The following is a 16,332-nucleotide window of genomic DNA, read 5'->3' as shown; positions in this document are numbered from 1 at the left end:
ATTGTATAATCATATTTCTTACAACTGAGAAACGTTGCTTTATTGCTTTATCTTTATTCATAGTCTGAAATTCTGGAGACGAAACTCTCATCCTTATCAGTGACCGGAGTCTGCGATTTGATTGACAAAATCGATAGTCTTAACTCGACTCAAGCACCAACGTACAAGCAGGTCATCAAAGAGAACAACATCAACGGCCGAGTTTTATTACATTGCGATTTGCAAGAACTAAAAAAAGTAATACTTTGTAGTAATAATTTGTAACGCTGTATCTCTCTATACTTCAAAGAAAGAGAAGAAAAATTTTACATACAAATGTGTTTATGTTTCTCTTTAGGTGTTTAAAATGACTTTTGGAGATTGGGAATTATTTCGTATGGTAATTGTGTCACTTAGAGAAATAGAACTCTCATCTTTCACATACGAAGAGGGTCCTCGAAGTGTTCGATTTACTGTAGGGTCCGAACAAATTTTACGCAAAGGTACGCTCTGCATCTATTTTTCTATTCATTTTTTTATTTTATTTTTGATTTAATTTAATCTTGTTTGTTATAGATCACGCTTTACAAAATAATTCGATGCGTATACCTGCTCATGTAGAGAAAGAGAAAGGAGCATCAAGAACAGACGGACAAGTCCGCCGTGACCAAAATAAGCAATCCATCATGGAAAAACAGGTATGCTAAAGGTATTATAAAATTTATTTAAAAAATAATACAATTATATTAATAAATATGTATTTATATGCATTGGTTTATAAATTAATGAAACTTTATATTATAACTAATATTTTGTAAAAATTAATATTGTAATTCTCTTGTTTACTCACGTTTGCGCTCGGTATATGTAGTTCCAGGTAAGAATTTGTTACTAAATTATTTAAGAAACATAATTTCATGAATTTTAATAATTTTATTTTAGTATCCGTTTAGAAGATGTGATGCTTTAAAATCTGTTTTAAAATGTACATACACATTTCAGGTAACGTTAGAGGAGCAAATGATTTGTGGAGCACTGCAGACCTTGAACGAAGAAGCTTGCGAGGATGTATTAGATGTGCCATCATCAACGGTGGCACCAACGACAGACTCACTTTCTTCAGGTGAGCCTACTTCCCTTCCACTTACACTGCCTGTCGTCATAGTGCAAGAACCACTGCAGTCCGATCAAAACAGTGATATCTCCGTTGAGTACAGTGCTAACTATTAGCCTGTCGAGTTTGAGATTAGGACACAATGACGATGTATATATTTGCCTAATAAATCGTTCGCGTTGCACATGTCGCGGAAAAGAGCATTTTTCGGTATAACTTGTGCATCGAAAAACACAACGATCTATCAATGTTAGCATTGCATGCAAAAATGGTGCTTGCCAATTTGATGTTAAAAAAAAAGATATAGAAGATACTTCTCGCCCCATTATAGCCTTAAAGTGCATCTATATATATGCGTATTCTGACAGAATATATTACTTGACAGTATTATTAATAAAAAATTACGGATACACTGGCAGTCAAAATCACGATACATAATAAATTATTATAAAAAAAAATATAATATTATTGTAAGTATTCCTAATTATAAGTTAGCCAAGAGAGACTATCATTTTCATTTACAAAAACACATATCGTGCGACGAAAGTATCCAAAATGAAGGCTATTTAATGATAGGATCATTATTGTATTGTACTTTCGTAGAATTAGCGTAATGTAATGCTCATTTTAAGTTTAATTTAATATCGATGTATATCGGTGCCATATAAGGAAGAACCGGAGGATTGCATTATACATGAAAATCTTTGAAATTGTGCAGTGTTAAAACATCCAATGCACCAATCAATTGTTCTAAGGAAGAGACTTTCACCAATCAATAATGCAAAATATTTTATTGCATTTGTAAGCATACGAAAAAAAAGTAAAAATGTCAGAAATGTCGCTAGTCTTAAAATTGTTCGATGTTTTCTGTGAAGAATTCCTGTATAAAAGACTGTGATAAATTACCCGTTATTACTATTGACAGAACAAATATTTCTTGTGCAAAATGTTTATGCTAATAGTCAGGTACAAGTTGTAACGATATATTTTTAAAACAATTATATGTGTAAGGTAATCGTATTTGGGCGATAATTGAAAATATTGCGTCCACATTATTCCGGTCCACATTATACTTCCTGTATTATGAATATACACTACGATTATTATTATTAGATTGTTGGTACTATGTTATATGAGCAGTATTATGTTATTACAAGAGGAAGTGGCAATAAAATTTTTTTGCAAACCCTTCATCTGACATTATCTTCTTTGCAGTTTATATCTAGAAAGCCTTCAATCGTATTCTCAATCATAATTAGAGCGCTATTTCAAAGAATGAAGATTAAAATTAGAGGATTAAATTGGAATTAAAACAAATATCTTTTTTTCATTAACAGCTTGACATATTCTTACATGAAATATTTCTCAAAGAATTCATCCATTTTTTCAAAGATAACTTCGTCGAATATCTCAAAGTAACTGACTACGCAAAAAATTCTTGAAAAAATTTTCAAAGAAAGGATATATATATATATATATATATATATATATATATAATCGATTATACAGTATGATAATTAAATAGTACGAAACAGATATGATATGAACTTTTGTTTTAGGACCTGTTGCCACCTCGATTCATGACACGGACTACGTATTGCTTCAATCCAGTCCGCTGTATCGCTGGGCGCCGATTAACGATGAAGCGGCAAGCTCGGACGACAGCTCGCATGACTCCACCATGTTTCTTCAGCGTACCAATTCTCAGCGCAGCATCGCGTCTCAATACAGCACGAGATCCGCCTATTCACACAAGCCTCCGAAAAAGACTGGCAGCAGCATCAGCATCACCAGACCATCTTCACTGTTTATCTCTCCGCCGCCGTCGCCGAAACCCGCATTTAGATCTAAGTCAACTGACGAGAGATACATGGGAAACAACATACCTCTAAAGACTACATTGTCGGTCTCTACTAAGAAGAGACGTTCAGTCTCAACATTGAACGACGAGATAGTGATAACGATGTCTACTTCCAGTATGGAGAAGCTGTCGAAACTCAAGGACCGCCTGATTGGTACCGTACCAACGGAATCGTCTCCGATAACTGGTGTCGAAAGCGATGACGAGTCCACACCGCTGGTATCCGAGCTGTCCACGCCGACGCACTCACAGTCGGATAGTGTCTTCAGACATAGCGCGGAGACCAGCAGTTCGCCATCGTCCAACAGAAGTTTACCGCGTGATAGGGAACGTTGCGTAATTATAGATTATTCCGACACTGCGAGTCTCGTGATACGAGAGTCTTCGAATGATCCACAATCGCCACCCCGTCAAGATATCAATACAAAATGGGACAATCCGGAAACGCCTGTCTGATATCCATCTGACTTTTTGCCCTAAAGCTCAATGACTCACGATATACATTCGACTGATGTACAAAGTCTAAAGATGAAAGGGTGACTAGCGTCTGCCAGAAAGGTCTATATGCGACATATGTATTAATGCTTTAACAAATAGATAAATCTAATCGAGATAAATCGAGATAAGATACCAGTTTTTCGCGTGTAAATAGCGAATAGGCAGCGTGGGAGCTTTTTCTAGAGATAAAGCGATAAAAAAAGTGTTCATTCGCTTAATGGAGCTGACGAGTAAATGCCTTTTTGCGCATATTATTGTGCAATAATTCTTAATTTAGCGAAATGAATCTAAGACTCATAGGTTGTCGAAACGACATTCCATGTAAATATTGATGCATTTATGAGTGCAAATATTAATCAATATTTTTCTTTTTACTACACAAATGTAAAAAGAAAAAATAAGGAATCTTCCCAATATAGTGTGCAAATATCCTGAACCCAATAATCGTTACGTCAATTCGTAATGCCAGTGCAAATAGATGAATTAAAAGGTAATAAATAAATGCTAATGAGAGTATTTTAAAGAAGAGATAATCCGAACGACCAATAAATACATTATCTATTAGATTGTCTATTAGATTATATCTATACTTAGTACAATTTATAGAAGTTTTTTTTATCTAATACAATTCTATTGAATAAATATAGAATGTTTCAAAAATATATAAATGGCGAGCTTATATCGCTTTATATCCATTTCCATTTTTTTATAAAAAATTTAAATATTACAGTATGAGCAGACATTTAATCACAAGATGTATTCATTTTACCACTCCTTTGTTTATCGATGATATTTCTTTTCTTATTAAGACTGATGATTATTATAATCACAGAAGAAAGAGAGAAAGAGAGAAATGTAAAAAAGTTTATTATAATGATATGTTTGTTTTATTAAAAAGCGAAAGTTATAATTACATAACATTAAGTATATAGGACATTTTAGGACGGAATACATCAGGGTATCGATAACTCAATATAATACTGTAAATATAAAAATGTATATATGGATATATTAGCTTTGAAATCATAGTGTGTATATATATGTGTATATACATACATACATATATATATATATATATATATATATATATATATATATATATATATATATATATGTACGTGTGTGTGTGTTGTCGCTCGACATTTCTCGACATTAAATAAAATTTAATAAAATACATATTCTTTCAATCAAATATGATATGTTGCAATAATATTAAATATTGTATACTAAATACAATGTTTAGATTTATATAGTTTTTAGTTTTACATAATGTAAAAGAGAATCAATTAAAGAGAACAGCTGCTTCCTTTCTCTAAAGCATAACAAGCATTCAAATGCTATTAAGGTCCCGCTTGTAATTAAATGCATTGTTTGTATTAAAATACTGTGTCATATCACTTCGATGTGGCAATTATAACGTTATTACATGCGGGGCAATGGAATGTTACAACTATACAAGGTTAAACTGGAACATCCTGTATATATGTTTATATTTAATAACGACGTATTATTTTGCGATATATCTATCATAATTTGTATCAAAATTATGGCATGAGAGAAGAATATATAAATCAAAAAGGAACAAATAAAAACATATATCTCAGGAGAATATATTCTGCTATATATACATAAAAATTCGATTTTAGTTTCATAGACATGGAATATTAAAAACGAATATATATATCATTATAGCTGCAAGATTGAGGCACAAGTTGTGCTTTATTTAAAACTGACGACGACTCGTATTAAATCTTTATTCGTTCATCTATTGTATTGTCATTCTAATATATTATATAAATATATTATCGACAGAAATGTCTTTTAAAAAGTAGAATCAATATTATTGATCGAACTGATTAATTATACCAAATTTATGATTCGCCGATAAAACTGTTTTTAAAAAGTCTTATTGTTAGTCAGATCTATAAATACTCTTATAAAAATTATTTATATAATTTATATGCTATTATATAACGGGAGTATAATATACTTATATATTTTTAATCAGTCATAAAGCGAATACGGGGTCTTTTTTATTTCCTAATATTTGCATAATCACATATTTGTTCATCCCATGTTAAATTTTAAGGCACAGTGATTAGTAGTACAAAAATATTACTTTAGAAATGCGTGGATTCGAACATGAACAATACATGTTGTCCCATGGAGATCTATTCATTTTAGTTATAGCTTTGTCTACATCTAAAGCGAAATGAGCGTATGCTCAGTAGGAAGAAAGAATATCAAATAATATCAAAATAATATCAAATTGCAAAAAGAAAACGCATGTAGTTAAAACGAATAGATCTCTTGCTTATATACTTACAATATATATATTGGCAGGGGCGATAAGGACACTTATTTTATCAATGCGCAAGTTTAAGATGTTAACTTAACACGCATTATGTAAAATTAAGGAATGTTTGTGGTGCTATACATAGAAATTCGCTTCGTTACACAAATCCTTATGTGGTCATCATAAAATGATCCTTATTAACCGACACAGAAATTTATAATAATGACTTAAGCAATGCCTTCCCAATAGTGTAGCTGCTCTTACATACTTAAGTACAACTTAGAATCTTTTCGGATGAAAAGTATTTTTTTAATAAATAGTTCATTTTTATGTGCCCAATTTTAATCATGTTACTAACATTATGCATTTCTATAATCTTCTCTGCATAAGTGCATCGAGTAAAAGAGATGCAGGCAGTCCGAGGAAGATCAGAGTAAATATACATGTTGATACTATTTTCTCGCGTATTGCACATCAACATTATATTTCCTTTGTACTTAATAAATATTTTATAACTGTGTGGTAATTACCGTTTTTCTTGTGATGACTGTATGTTTAGTTGGTGTTTGATCAGGCGTTGGACTCTGCGATGGATCCGCCACTAACCAGGGACTGATGTCTGACACCGCTTGACTTTCATCCTACAGAAAAAGAGATTTCTTTCAATATAATAATTAGAATTAATTTTTTTGGTTATAGTTATTATTAAAACAGTAATATTTAATTATATATTAATTTTAAAAAATGCTAATCATGTCGCAGTTGAAATGATGCCGATGATAGAATTTTAATGCGTCTATTTCAAGTAATAAATTAAAACAATGTTTAATACTTTGCACGGACAAAAATGACTTTCACATGAGGGACACAAAATAACTTCTCATTACATACTTTCACCAATAAGTCTAACTGTCTAGAATTAATATTCTTGCTTTTCTTTAACAATTATCGCCCAATATATCTCCTAGACGTTTTAAGAGTAAGTCTTATTGGTGAAACTGAGATACTTATGTAATAAACGAGACACTATAGCTGGCTTGCAAGCGTAAGAGATATAACTGACCTTGTGTGTGAGTGTCGTAGTAGTCGTCTGTATCTCTTCGGTTTTAACGACACGTGCTCCGGTTTTTTCCGTGTCCGCCTCGACTTTCTTCTCCATTGTAACTGGCTGTAAATCTTTGAAGGGATTGAGTATGCCCAAGAACGGATTCGAATCTATGAACGGATTGGTATTCTTTTTCTTATCGTCTTCCGGTTTCACTTCCTCCTCGGAAGCTACTTCGTGTGTATTAGATGTGTCATTGCTAGTGTCGTTAGTGAATGGATTGAAAGGATTTTGGGATTGATTCGACACTTTCGGACTTAACGGTGTTGTCTTCTGTTCGATCTGTCCCCAACTGTCCAGCGAGAAATGCGTTACGGTTACAGCATCATCTGTAGAAGGATTATTTAGCGCTGTCGCCGCGCCGCTTACGGAGAGAGTCAATTTATCACCGCCCTATTTGACGAAAAAAGCAAGAAAGCAAATACATATTATGGCTGGCAGCTAGCTGGCAGAAGCAAACGAAATAAATGTGTAAACACAAACAACAGAACAATAAAATTATCATTTAATAAGCTGCTCTAACATTGAAAATTTGATTATAAAATATTGAATAATATAAGTATACAAAAAACAAAATATACAACTTCAAAAGAAATAAAATAACGTATGTATATGATAATATTATATGTAAGATGCGTAATAATGTAAAAATAAAGCAGGACTAAAAACTATAAAAATGCGATGAAAGTTTGACGAGGCTTACCACGGAGACGATGGTCGCAGCATCCGAGTGCTGATTCTTTTTCGTGATCGCTCCCGATCCATCTGCGGACGTAATGGAAACCAAATTTGAGTTTTTGCCCTGCTCGAGAGTTGCTTTCAGTATGTTACACTTTAAAGATTCCGGTGGAATCGGTGTTCGAGGGGGCAACGACAACGTTCCACCCACTTGATTGTTAGGCACTAGCTGCACTTGATTAGTGATAGTTTCGACCGTTAAACTGGTCTTCATAGGCTCCGATTCCTTCTCGCTATTGACAATCGTCGTCTGGTTCCTGGCTTCCAGAGGTTGTTGATCTTTGGCAAGAGATTTCAGCAAGGAATCTACCAAAGGCGACGATGTACCCTGGACGCTCGACGAGTCCGTACTAGATTTTGTACTAGATCGACTCGGCTGACGCTGCAAGGATTCTTCCTCGGCTGAAAACAAATTTTGGAATCCGTCCTTGTAAAATATGATACAAAGATGATGTGTACCGACAAGATACTGCTTAACAAAATATCGATATTTTTTCGAGTACTAAAATTTGATTGAACATTATGTTTCTCTTGTAAACTATAAAGTATTTTAAATATCTAAATACAAAGAAATATTTTTAAAAATTTTATCAAAGTACAATTTGTTTAAAATTAAAGATTTTATCTAGAATTGTATTTTTAAACTGTAACTTATCACAAAAATTTCTCTTCTTTAATCAATTAACAAAAAAGTTTACTATCTCAATATTTTTGTTAAGTTAGAATTATTTTAGATTTTGAAGAACGAGGCTCCATGTATCATAAATGCTATAATACATTTTGCTATATCTCACCTGGAGGCGGTGATGGCTGTGGTTGATCTACTTGCTGTTGTTGACGTTGTCGCTCACGAAGAACGTGACTCTGTCGTCGCGCGTACCTTTGACTCGGTCGTCGTTCGAATTGCACGGTGCGGCGCGCTCTATTTAGTTGCGTAGTCTGAAACTCCGTCTTACCGCTATAACGGAAACGTGAACCCATGCGGAAGAAATTTTGACGGCCGCTGGCGCCCTTGACTGGCGCGCGCAGACGGAAGAAAGCATGATGCTCCACCGCGCATTTCCACAGATGCTTGCAAGCCTTCTCATTCACCAATCTAAACACGAACGTGTGCTCCTGCTCGCCCCTGCCTTCATCATCTTCCTCTACGACCACTAGCGTCAGTTTCTTCTTTTTAAAATCCAAACGGCCAATTTTCGGCCAAAAGAAGAGCCCTATTTTCTGCGAACCTTCGAAAACCAGAATTCCAGTTGGAGTTAATCCCAAAGAGTACTCGCAGGCATCCTTTCCGAGGACGGTGTGCATGTCGACGCCATACATATCCAGCCATTTGGCTTTGCTAAGATAGGTAGATTCTGCTTGAGCTGGACTAAGACCGCTACACTTGATATATTCCTCTAATATCTCCAATTCCATCTGCTCTGTTTGACCAGGCACGAAACGGAATTCCGAGACAGTCGCGGCACTATGTACAGTGGGATCATAGTCTCCTAGTTCAGCTAGAATAAGAGTTTTATTTTTTAATACGTACAATAATCATTTGCTATATAATAATTACTCTGACAAGAATTACAACTTGATTTTAACCCTTTCGCTACGGAGCGCTTGCGCCACAATGTGATCGCTGTGAACGGACCGCATTACTGAGTAGTTGACACTGAAGTACAGAGTGCTACGAAGTAATTGGAAGTTGTTTCTTGTTCTCTAAATTTTACAATGACATTTATTATATTCAGTAATATCATCTTGTGTTTTATTTCATGATAGTCAATTGCTTAAGGCATGCAGCGTTGCCAGATACTCGATTGACAAAAGTATCTCATGTAAAGTATGAAATCAAAGTATATAGGGTATGAACGTATATATACGCTCTTCGTACCCGCGCGCTCACTTTTCCAGAGCGTATATATACGCTCTTCGTACCTGAATGGTCATTCTTCGAGGGCGTATATATACGCCCGTCGGAGCGAAAGGGTTAATGAAATATATTGTTTAAATACTTACATTGAAGAGCCAGAGCAGCTAACTGAACTGTAACTTGATGAGGACATTGAAGCTTGCCTTCGAAAATATCTTGCTTCAATTGCAAAAAGAATTGATATCGCGTTAACTCTTCGCGCAGTGTATTTGGTTCCGAAGAATAGAACTTTACTTTTAATCTAAGTGTGTATGGTGGTCCTATTTTAACTTGCTTTTTAATAGGTTTTGTTGGATCCAACCAATGTTGAACATTATTACTATCTGTATATTGCAATCCAAAATAATCTTTCTCTATTAAGTCTAAGCTATAAAATACTTGTTCGTATAAGTCACCAGCCAAGGCCTTTTTCTGTAAAAGAAATCAACAGAGTTATGAAAGCATTATTAGTGTTATTGTACAAATATATAAAAAGATTACATAATAATAAATGAGTTTATTTTGAAGAAGATTAAAAGCAAAAATGTTGAATTAAAAAAATTTAAGCATAAGGGAAAAATAAAAAAGATAATAGAATCATCACATAAAAATATTATAAAATAACAACTAATATTTCCATTGCTAATTACTGAAGATAGTTAAATAAATTCTATTTATTCCTTCGCATTATAATAAATGGCTAAAAAAATTAATCAAATCAATAAATTTATAAATATACCCAGATAATTGCCATCGATATGGCTCATTAATCACATTGCTTTTTTTTCTCGTTCTTTTTCTGCTATAATTTAAAAAAAAAAACTTACTGACAACTCTATAGGTAAATCCGTGCCATCCAGCAGCACCACCCTGCACTGCACGACATTCTTATTACTGTGCAATCTCTGATTTTTTATCTGAGACGAAGCGGTCTGGCCGCTGACGCTACGCGCCCTTCGCCGCGATAAGAATCTCAACATCACGGCCCTTCAGCCTTCGAGCTCGCGGGAGCGGGACGCGTGATTGTTGATCATCGACCTCGATGAGACGTGATCCGCCCACCACCCTGCCTTTATCGCGATATCGCAACGGCGCACGAACGACGCAATTGCTAACTGTTTCTCGTCCCAATCTCGCAAAAGAACATCATTCGCTATACACTGCTACATTCTCCACTCCTTCAGGATTATGCAGGACAATCGCACAACAGCAGAGAGATCCGTTCGTACATCCGCGGCGAATTCCATAAATTGGAGCACATCGCAGTTGAGCAAATAACAGATGCTTTCGTACCTGGATCGCCAGATGGCGAATCCAGAGTCATAGACGTATAAATGTACAGACTGAACATCAGTTACCGATAATGAGAATGAGAATGAAAGGAGGGGTTTAGGGTCTAAGGTCTAGGGTCTAGGGTCTAAGGTCTAGCCCTAATCTAGTTGTCTAGCATTGACATCAGAATTGATCAGAATAATATATCAATCAAAGAATCAAACATCTTATGTCTAGATGTAAGAGTTTAGACGTAAAAAGGGAAACGAAAAGTGTGGACATCATTCACATATACTTACGCTTATATGAATAACACATTTGTCAATGAAATTATTTATCACTCTCCTTACCGTAAATCTTGGCTGGTTTTTCAGAGAAAACTTTGTATTTCTTCATGAATTTTATATGTAAATAAACGTGTATTTCAGCTAATACATGACATAAACAATAGCATAGCAAATGGAGTCAATAATTGTAATTGACTGTCAATTATGCGAGGTTAAATTCATAAACAGTATCGATTTTAATTAAATTTATATAAATAATTATATCTTTAATTTTTTCTCAAATATGTATATATACATATATATATATATACATATATGTATATTGTGCTATTATATGGAGTCAATGTGAGCAATTAAAATATAAGTGATTAAAATGATTTGCACAACTTAAAGTTGACTTGTGAGTTGCAATGTATTTTATGATTCACTGAAACAGACGAAAATGGTAGAAACGGTGGAGGATATGGATAATTTGGATGATAAACTATTTAATAATGCATTTAAGAGAAATCCATCTATGGAAGATGGTAAAAAAAGGATTACATTTGCAGGTTTAATTTAATATTAATTAATATATATGTATATATCACCTAAATCTAATAAAAAAGAAAGATTCACACATGCATTGTTAACAAAGCATATTTTTATATAATTATTATTTTTTATTTTATAGATGAAGACGACCCATTAGCTGATTTGCTAGCTGATAAAGATTTTTCATCAGGCCAAAAGAATCTGGTAGCAGTAAGAGATAAAAGTATAATAGATGACTTGTTCAATAATAAAAAGATTTCCAATGAAACATTATCAAGTTTAAAACCAAGTGAAAAGGAGAATAACTCGACATCTATGTTAAGCACTACAGGAATTGACAAGTCAAAAGTAACAGATGAAAAAGCTAAAAAATTGTCATTGATGCAAGATTTGTTTGGAAATACATTGCATATGTCACCATCAAAAGAATCAAATGCTAGTAAAAAATCTGTACAAATCGAACAAGGAGTCACACAGCATGCAACTGAATCTAGGATACAATCACAGCATTCAACTTATGCTCCAACAGCCTTTGGAACAAGAGAGCCACGTAGAGGCAAAAGAACTTCGGAGATTATTAATGATCCTTTAGGATTATTCTCTTTGAACACGTCAAATCAAATTGAAAAAACTGTAAATACAAACTTAACATATGTACATGTTTAAAATGATGATTTAAAGTAATATTTATTTCTTTTTCTCTATATTTATATCTAATTTTTTTTTTATTTTACAGGTGGAAGAAAGACATACAGTGTCTGCAGACTCAAGTAGACAGAAATCTGAAACTAAACAATATTTACCAGATTGGTTAGAACCTACAAAGGTAACAGAAGATAAAAATAGCAACTATATCCAAGATAAAATAATACCTGCTGAAGAATTATTCAGTAGGCATAGAAGATCGAGCTCTGATAAAATTGTTCAAGAAGATGAAATAAAAGTAGCTGAATCACTGCCACATGAGAAAAAAGGATTGACAGCATCATCAGATAATCAAAAAATCGAAATAAATAAATATGAAAAAGAAAAAATTGAAGATTATCAGAAAGTGAGAAATATGAAATTTTTATTTTATCAAAAGAACTTTTTTAGTTGATTAATTTTTGCAAAGTAACATTTATATATAATTTTATACTCTGTACAGTTGAATACAATAGATGTGCCTCCTGATGCAAATAAAAATTTGGAAGATGCATATGGCAATTTAATTTGCAAAAATGCAAGTTACAAAAACTTGATTCATAAATTGGAGTTAGAAAACTCTAATCTGACAATAACAATACGTAGTTTAAATGAAAAATATGAACATGAGATAATGATATTAGATGAATCATATAAGTAAGTGAAACTATTATTTAACAATTAGTGATGTGTGTGTGTGTGTGTGTGTGTGTGTGTGTGTGTGTGTGTGTGTGTGTGTGTGTGTGCGTGTGTGTGTGTGTGTGTGATGTGTGTATATACATAAAACTTTTCTCTTAAAAAAGTTATTCATAATTTTTTTTTTAGACGGCAAATAGGATTCTTGCAAGAAAGAACGGATACATTGGAAAAGAGAATGCAACAAGAACTTGAATGTTTAGAGACAGATTATGAAGCAAAGATTGAAAAGTTAAAAAATGAAAAAATGCAAATTGAAACATTTTATAAAGAAGAAATACAGAATTTAAAGGTATAAATTTTTTTAATATATTAAGATTATATCATGAATTGTAATTAAAGATCTGCTGTTGTTAATATTAGCTTTAATTATTATTTTATTTAGAAGGAGCATGCACAATTTATAGAAGAAATTTATAAACGCCATTCTCAAAATACAAGACTGCTGCAGAAAGAGCATTTTGATACAATAGAGAGTATATTAAAAATGAGAGAGGTGGAGAATTTGGCTATGACGACCATAGCAACTCACAAGACTGATATGCAGAATTTGTTAGAAAAAGCTGACTTTATTATAGATAATATAAAAAATGTGCAAGAAAAGACTGATCATAAAGAAGACCAAAGTGTAAAGTTAAGAGAACATTATTTAAAAACTCAAGAAGAAGATATGCAAAGTATGTTAAATGGTTTAAGATGCATTTAAATAGTTGTAAATAGTATAGTTTTAATAATTAGTAAATAGTATATAGTTTTTATTCATTTTGCATAATATTGTTGCAGTACGAAGTATAGAAATAAAGAAACAACAAGAATTATTAAAGGAAGAACATGATAAAATGATGAAAATAGCAGACAAATTAGATTCACATGTTGCACAATTGATGCTTGAATTAGAAAAAAAAAGTATTATGCTTAATGAGACATTGGAAACGCTAAAAAAAAGAGAACAATCTCTGTCACGTGAAAGAGAATTGTTTGAAGAAAAAGTACAATGGGAGTATAATCATTTACAGGTAATTAAGATATATTTAATATTTGTGAGAATAAAATTATAGAGATTGCATTATCTAAAAATGTTATTTATCTATATGTATATATATTTAAAAATGTTATTTATGTATATGTATATACATGATATTGTAAGGCTTTAAAAGAATCTTGGTTTAATGAACAAGAAAAACAAATGAAGCTCTTAACAAAGGAAAAAGAAGCTATTGCAGCTAAAAAGAAACAATATGAAGTTTTAAGGACAATAAAAAATAATTCGGATAATATCACACAGATAGAGGTAAATTAAAAAGATTAGATAGAAGTATGTAGAGTGCAATATTTAAAAAAAAAAATTTTTAGTCAGCTGCTGCTATAAAGACAGCTCAAGACGCTACTATACTCGCGAATCAAGAACGATTGAAATGGCAAGAAAAAATCAAGTATCTCGAAATGCAACAGCAGGCATTACAAGAGAAAGAATACCGGCTATTAACACGCGCTAAAGATATCGAAAATTTTACACAAGTAACAGTCTAAAAAATTACATAATATAGTGTTATATAACATATTGTAATTAATTATTTTTTAGGTAGCATTTACAAAAAATGAGGAAGCCATCAAAGCCCTAAAAGAAGCTCGTAACATCGAAAACGAGTATAAAACTAAATTTGACTCTAATTTTGGCATATTTAAAAAACTCAATTCAACTAGGTGAATACATATGACAATAAAGCAAATTTAATAATATAAATTATATAATCGTTTGCATTTTTTAGTGAAAAGTTGGCTTTGACAACTGCTGAATTAGAGAAATCGAAAAAGGATATCAATATTCCATATAATACAAACAGGCGAACATTGTCTAATCAACAGCATGCATTGCAAGTTACTACTCATTTTACAGTAAGAGAAAAATTGAATAGAAATAATCACAATCTTAAATAAATTATTGGTTTAAATATTTTATAAAAATAATTTTTTTTTTAGGAAGTTGTAGATCCTCAATTAGTAATGTTAAAGTTAAATCTGGATGATCAACTAGATGATATTCAATATATATGACTGCCATAAAATTTTAATATAACACTTAATAAAAAATATCTCATACCTCTGTTTGATATTTTGTGTATTCTAAGTAACGAACAATAAATATTAATATATTACTTAATAGTTGTTCCACTGTCTGTTGACTCACCACTGTTAGTTAAAGTCATACTTTCATCTGAAAATGATATATAATCTTTTGTTACTATATCTCAAATTAATTTCTATACTTTTTAAATTAGCATAACATATTATTTTATATTGTTATTGAATAAAGTTACATATATTATTATATATTAAAATATACACTAAAACATTAATGATTAGTAAGTGCTGAAAAATTAGACATTACCATCTACATTATCGCTAGTGTCTATGATGCATTGTTGAAGTACCGCTATATTCTCCTTCAATGTTTCTAACTGTGCAATATTATGTTTTATTTGATATAGTTCATTTTCTACAGTTTTGACACATGTTCCCTAAAAAGAAAAAAAAAACAAAAAAGAAAGATTAGCCTAGGTATATTTCCTTCTAATATTTTATGTATAATTTCTTTGACATTTACCACATTGTGAGTAAGCTGCAAAATATCCATATTATTTTCCTTAACATTAGTAAATGCTTTATAAGTATCTCCTATGTTATTCAAGAATTCTATCGCATCAGTAAACATTATTGTCAGGTCTCTGTAAGAAAATATCAAAGTACGATATTTAAAAAGATCTAAAAATCTAAAAGAGAAGGAAAATTCTTACATACTGTGCATAATCATGTGGAACAGGCAAGCCTGAAATATCCTTTGAGGATTGTACAAGCTTGTGTATAGAGTGTTTATGTCCGGTAATTATACCAAGATGTTTTGTAATATTTTCCTTGCACAATTCTCTTTCCCCTGCAAATAATATTTACAATGTAATCATAACAATCTTTTGTATGTGTATAAATAGTAATTACTTCTAACGAAAAATTAAAAATGATAAAGAATGCATCTACTTTTTAAATCTTGTAATTCCTTCATCAATTTCTTATGTTCGTCAGATGGTACATCAAGATGTTCCAATTCGCGTTGGTTGATGAGTCTCTTTTGTTGCATGATCTTTATAAAACGTTCTATGTCCTCCATGTCATAATAATGTGAAAACAAATAATAAAAGTTTTTAAATAGATTTATATATCAGAGAGATAATGAGATGAGGCTAACGGTTTTCGCGGGATTCAACTCTTTTTGATGCTCTAAAGATGCCCGACAATAGCGCCTCTATATTCATTTCAATGACCTAGTTTACTTACACTGATATACTTTAATATGTATTAAATACTATACCGACCAA

General features: G+C 32.1%; 4 protein-coding genes across 13 annotated transcripts in view; 2 read left to right on the top strand and 2 right to left on the bottom strand.

Moving 5' to 3' along the window:
* Window positions 1-6,274, top strand: part of LOC126853519 (kinase D-interacting substrate of 220 kDa) — a 35,188-nt gene extending 28,914 nt beyond the window's left edge. For 5 of the 6 annotated variants that reach the window (XM_050599342.1, XM_050599341.1, XM_050599340.1 and 2 more), the window contains 5 exons: window positions 64-237; window positions 338-482; window positions 556-677; window positions 982-1,102; window positions 2,653-6,274. In XM_050599342.1, coding sequence (XP_050455299.1) covers window positions 64-237; window positions 338-482; window positions 556-677; window positions 982-1,102; window positions 2,653-3,410 — 1,320 coding nt within the window. In that variant the 3' untranslated portion in view covers window positions 3,411-6,274. Of the gene's footprint in view, window positions 1-63; window positions 238-337; window positions 483-555; window positions 689-981; window positions 1,119-2,652 lie in introns of those variants that run through there. The other variant, XM_050599338.1, reaches the window with a different exon arrangement.
* On the bottom strand, window positions 4,440-11,480 carry LOC126853523 (band 4.1-like protein 5). Of its 3 annotated transcripts, none has more exons than XM_050599349.1 (6): window positions 10,316-11,474; window positions 9,596-9,920; window positions 8,386-9,090; window positions 7,557-7,993; window positions 6,812-7,246; window positions 4,440-6,389 (listed from the first exon to the last, which is right to left on the bottom strand). In XM_050599349.1, the coding sequence occupies exons 1-6, from the start codon at window positions 10,466-10,468 to the stop codon at window positions 6,258-6,260; spliced, it is 2,187 nt and encodes a 728-aa protein (XP_050455306.1). In that variant the 5' UTR covers window positions 10,469-11,474; the 3' UTR covers window positions 4,440-6,257. The 3 variants fall into 3 exon arrangements, with proteins under 3 accessions (XP_050455306.1, XP_050455307.1, XP_050455308.1); XM_050599350.1 differs by lacking the exon at window positions 10,316-11,474 and adding an exon at window positions 10,228-10,265; XM_050599351.1 differs by lacking the exon at window positions 6,812-7,246 and having other exon boundaries at window positions 10,316-11,480.
* LOC126853521 (repetitive organellar protein-like) lies at window positions 10,892-15,122 on the top strand. Of its 3 annotated transcripts, none has more exons than XM_050599345.1 (13): window positions 10,892-10,999; window positions 11,484-11,598; window positions 11,721-12,214; window positions 12,318-12,632; window positions 12,729-12,922; window positions 13,091-13,253; window positions 13,347-13,638; window positions 13,745-13,977; window positions 14,109-14,252; window positions 14,315-14,479; window positions 14,544-14,665; window positions 14,731-14,857; window positions 14,942-15,122. In XM_050599345.1, exons 2-13 carry the CDS (start codon window positions 11,490-11,492, stop codon window positions 15,014-15,016), a joined length of 2,433 nt encoding a protein of 810 aa, XP_050455302.1. In that variant the 5' UTR covers window positions 10,892-10,999; window positions 11,484-11,489; the 3' UTR covers window positions 15,017-15,122. The 3 variants fall into 3 exon arrangements, with proteins under 3 accessions (XP_050455302.1, XP_050455301.1, XP_050455303.1); XM_050599344.1 differs by lacking the exon at window positions 10,892-10,999 and adding an exon at window positions 11,043-11,167; XM_050599346.1 differs by lacking the exons at window positions 10,892-10,999; window positions 11,484-11,598 and adding an exon at window positions 11,044-11,167.
* Window positions 15,063-16,241, bottom strand: LOC126853527 (uncharacterized). The gene is made up of 5 exons (XM_050599355.1): window positions 15,995-16,241; window positions 15,761-15,893; window positions 15,567-15,687; window positions 15,351-15,480; window positions 15,063-15,176 (listed from the first exon to the last, which is right to left on the bottom strand). Exons 1-5 carry the CDS (start codon window positions 16,122-16,124, stop codon window positions 15,115-15,117), a joined length of 576 nt encoding a protein of 191 aa, XP_050455312.1. The 5' UTR covers window positions 16,125-16,241; the 3' UTR covers window positions 15,063-15,114.
* Window positions 16,242-16,332: the final 91 nt, after the last annotated feature.

This window comes from Cataglyphis hispanica, chromosome 12 (assembly GCF_021464435.1).
Source record: "Cataglyphis hispanica isolate Lineage 1 chromosome 12, ULB_Chis1_1.0, whole genome shotgun sequence".
NCBI classification, from domain to species: Eukaryota; Metazoa; Arthropoda; class Insecta; order Hymenoptera; family Formicidae; genus Cataglyphis; species Cataglyphis hispanica.
Note: the sequence above shows the minus strand (reverse complement) of the source record. Positions and strands in the feature narration are given on the sequence as shown.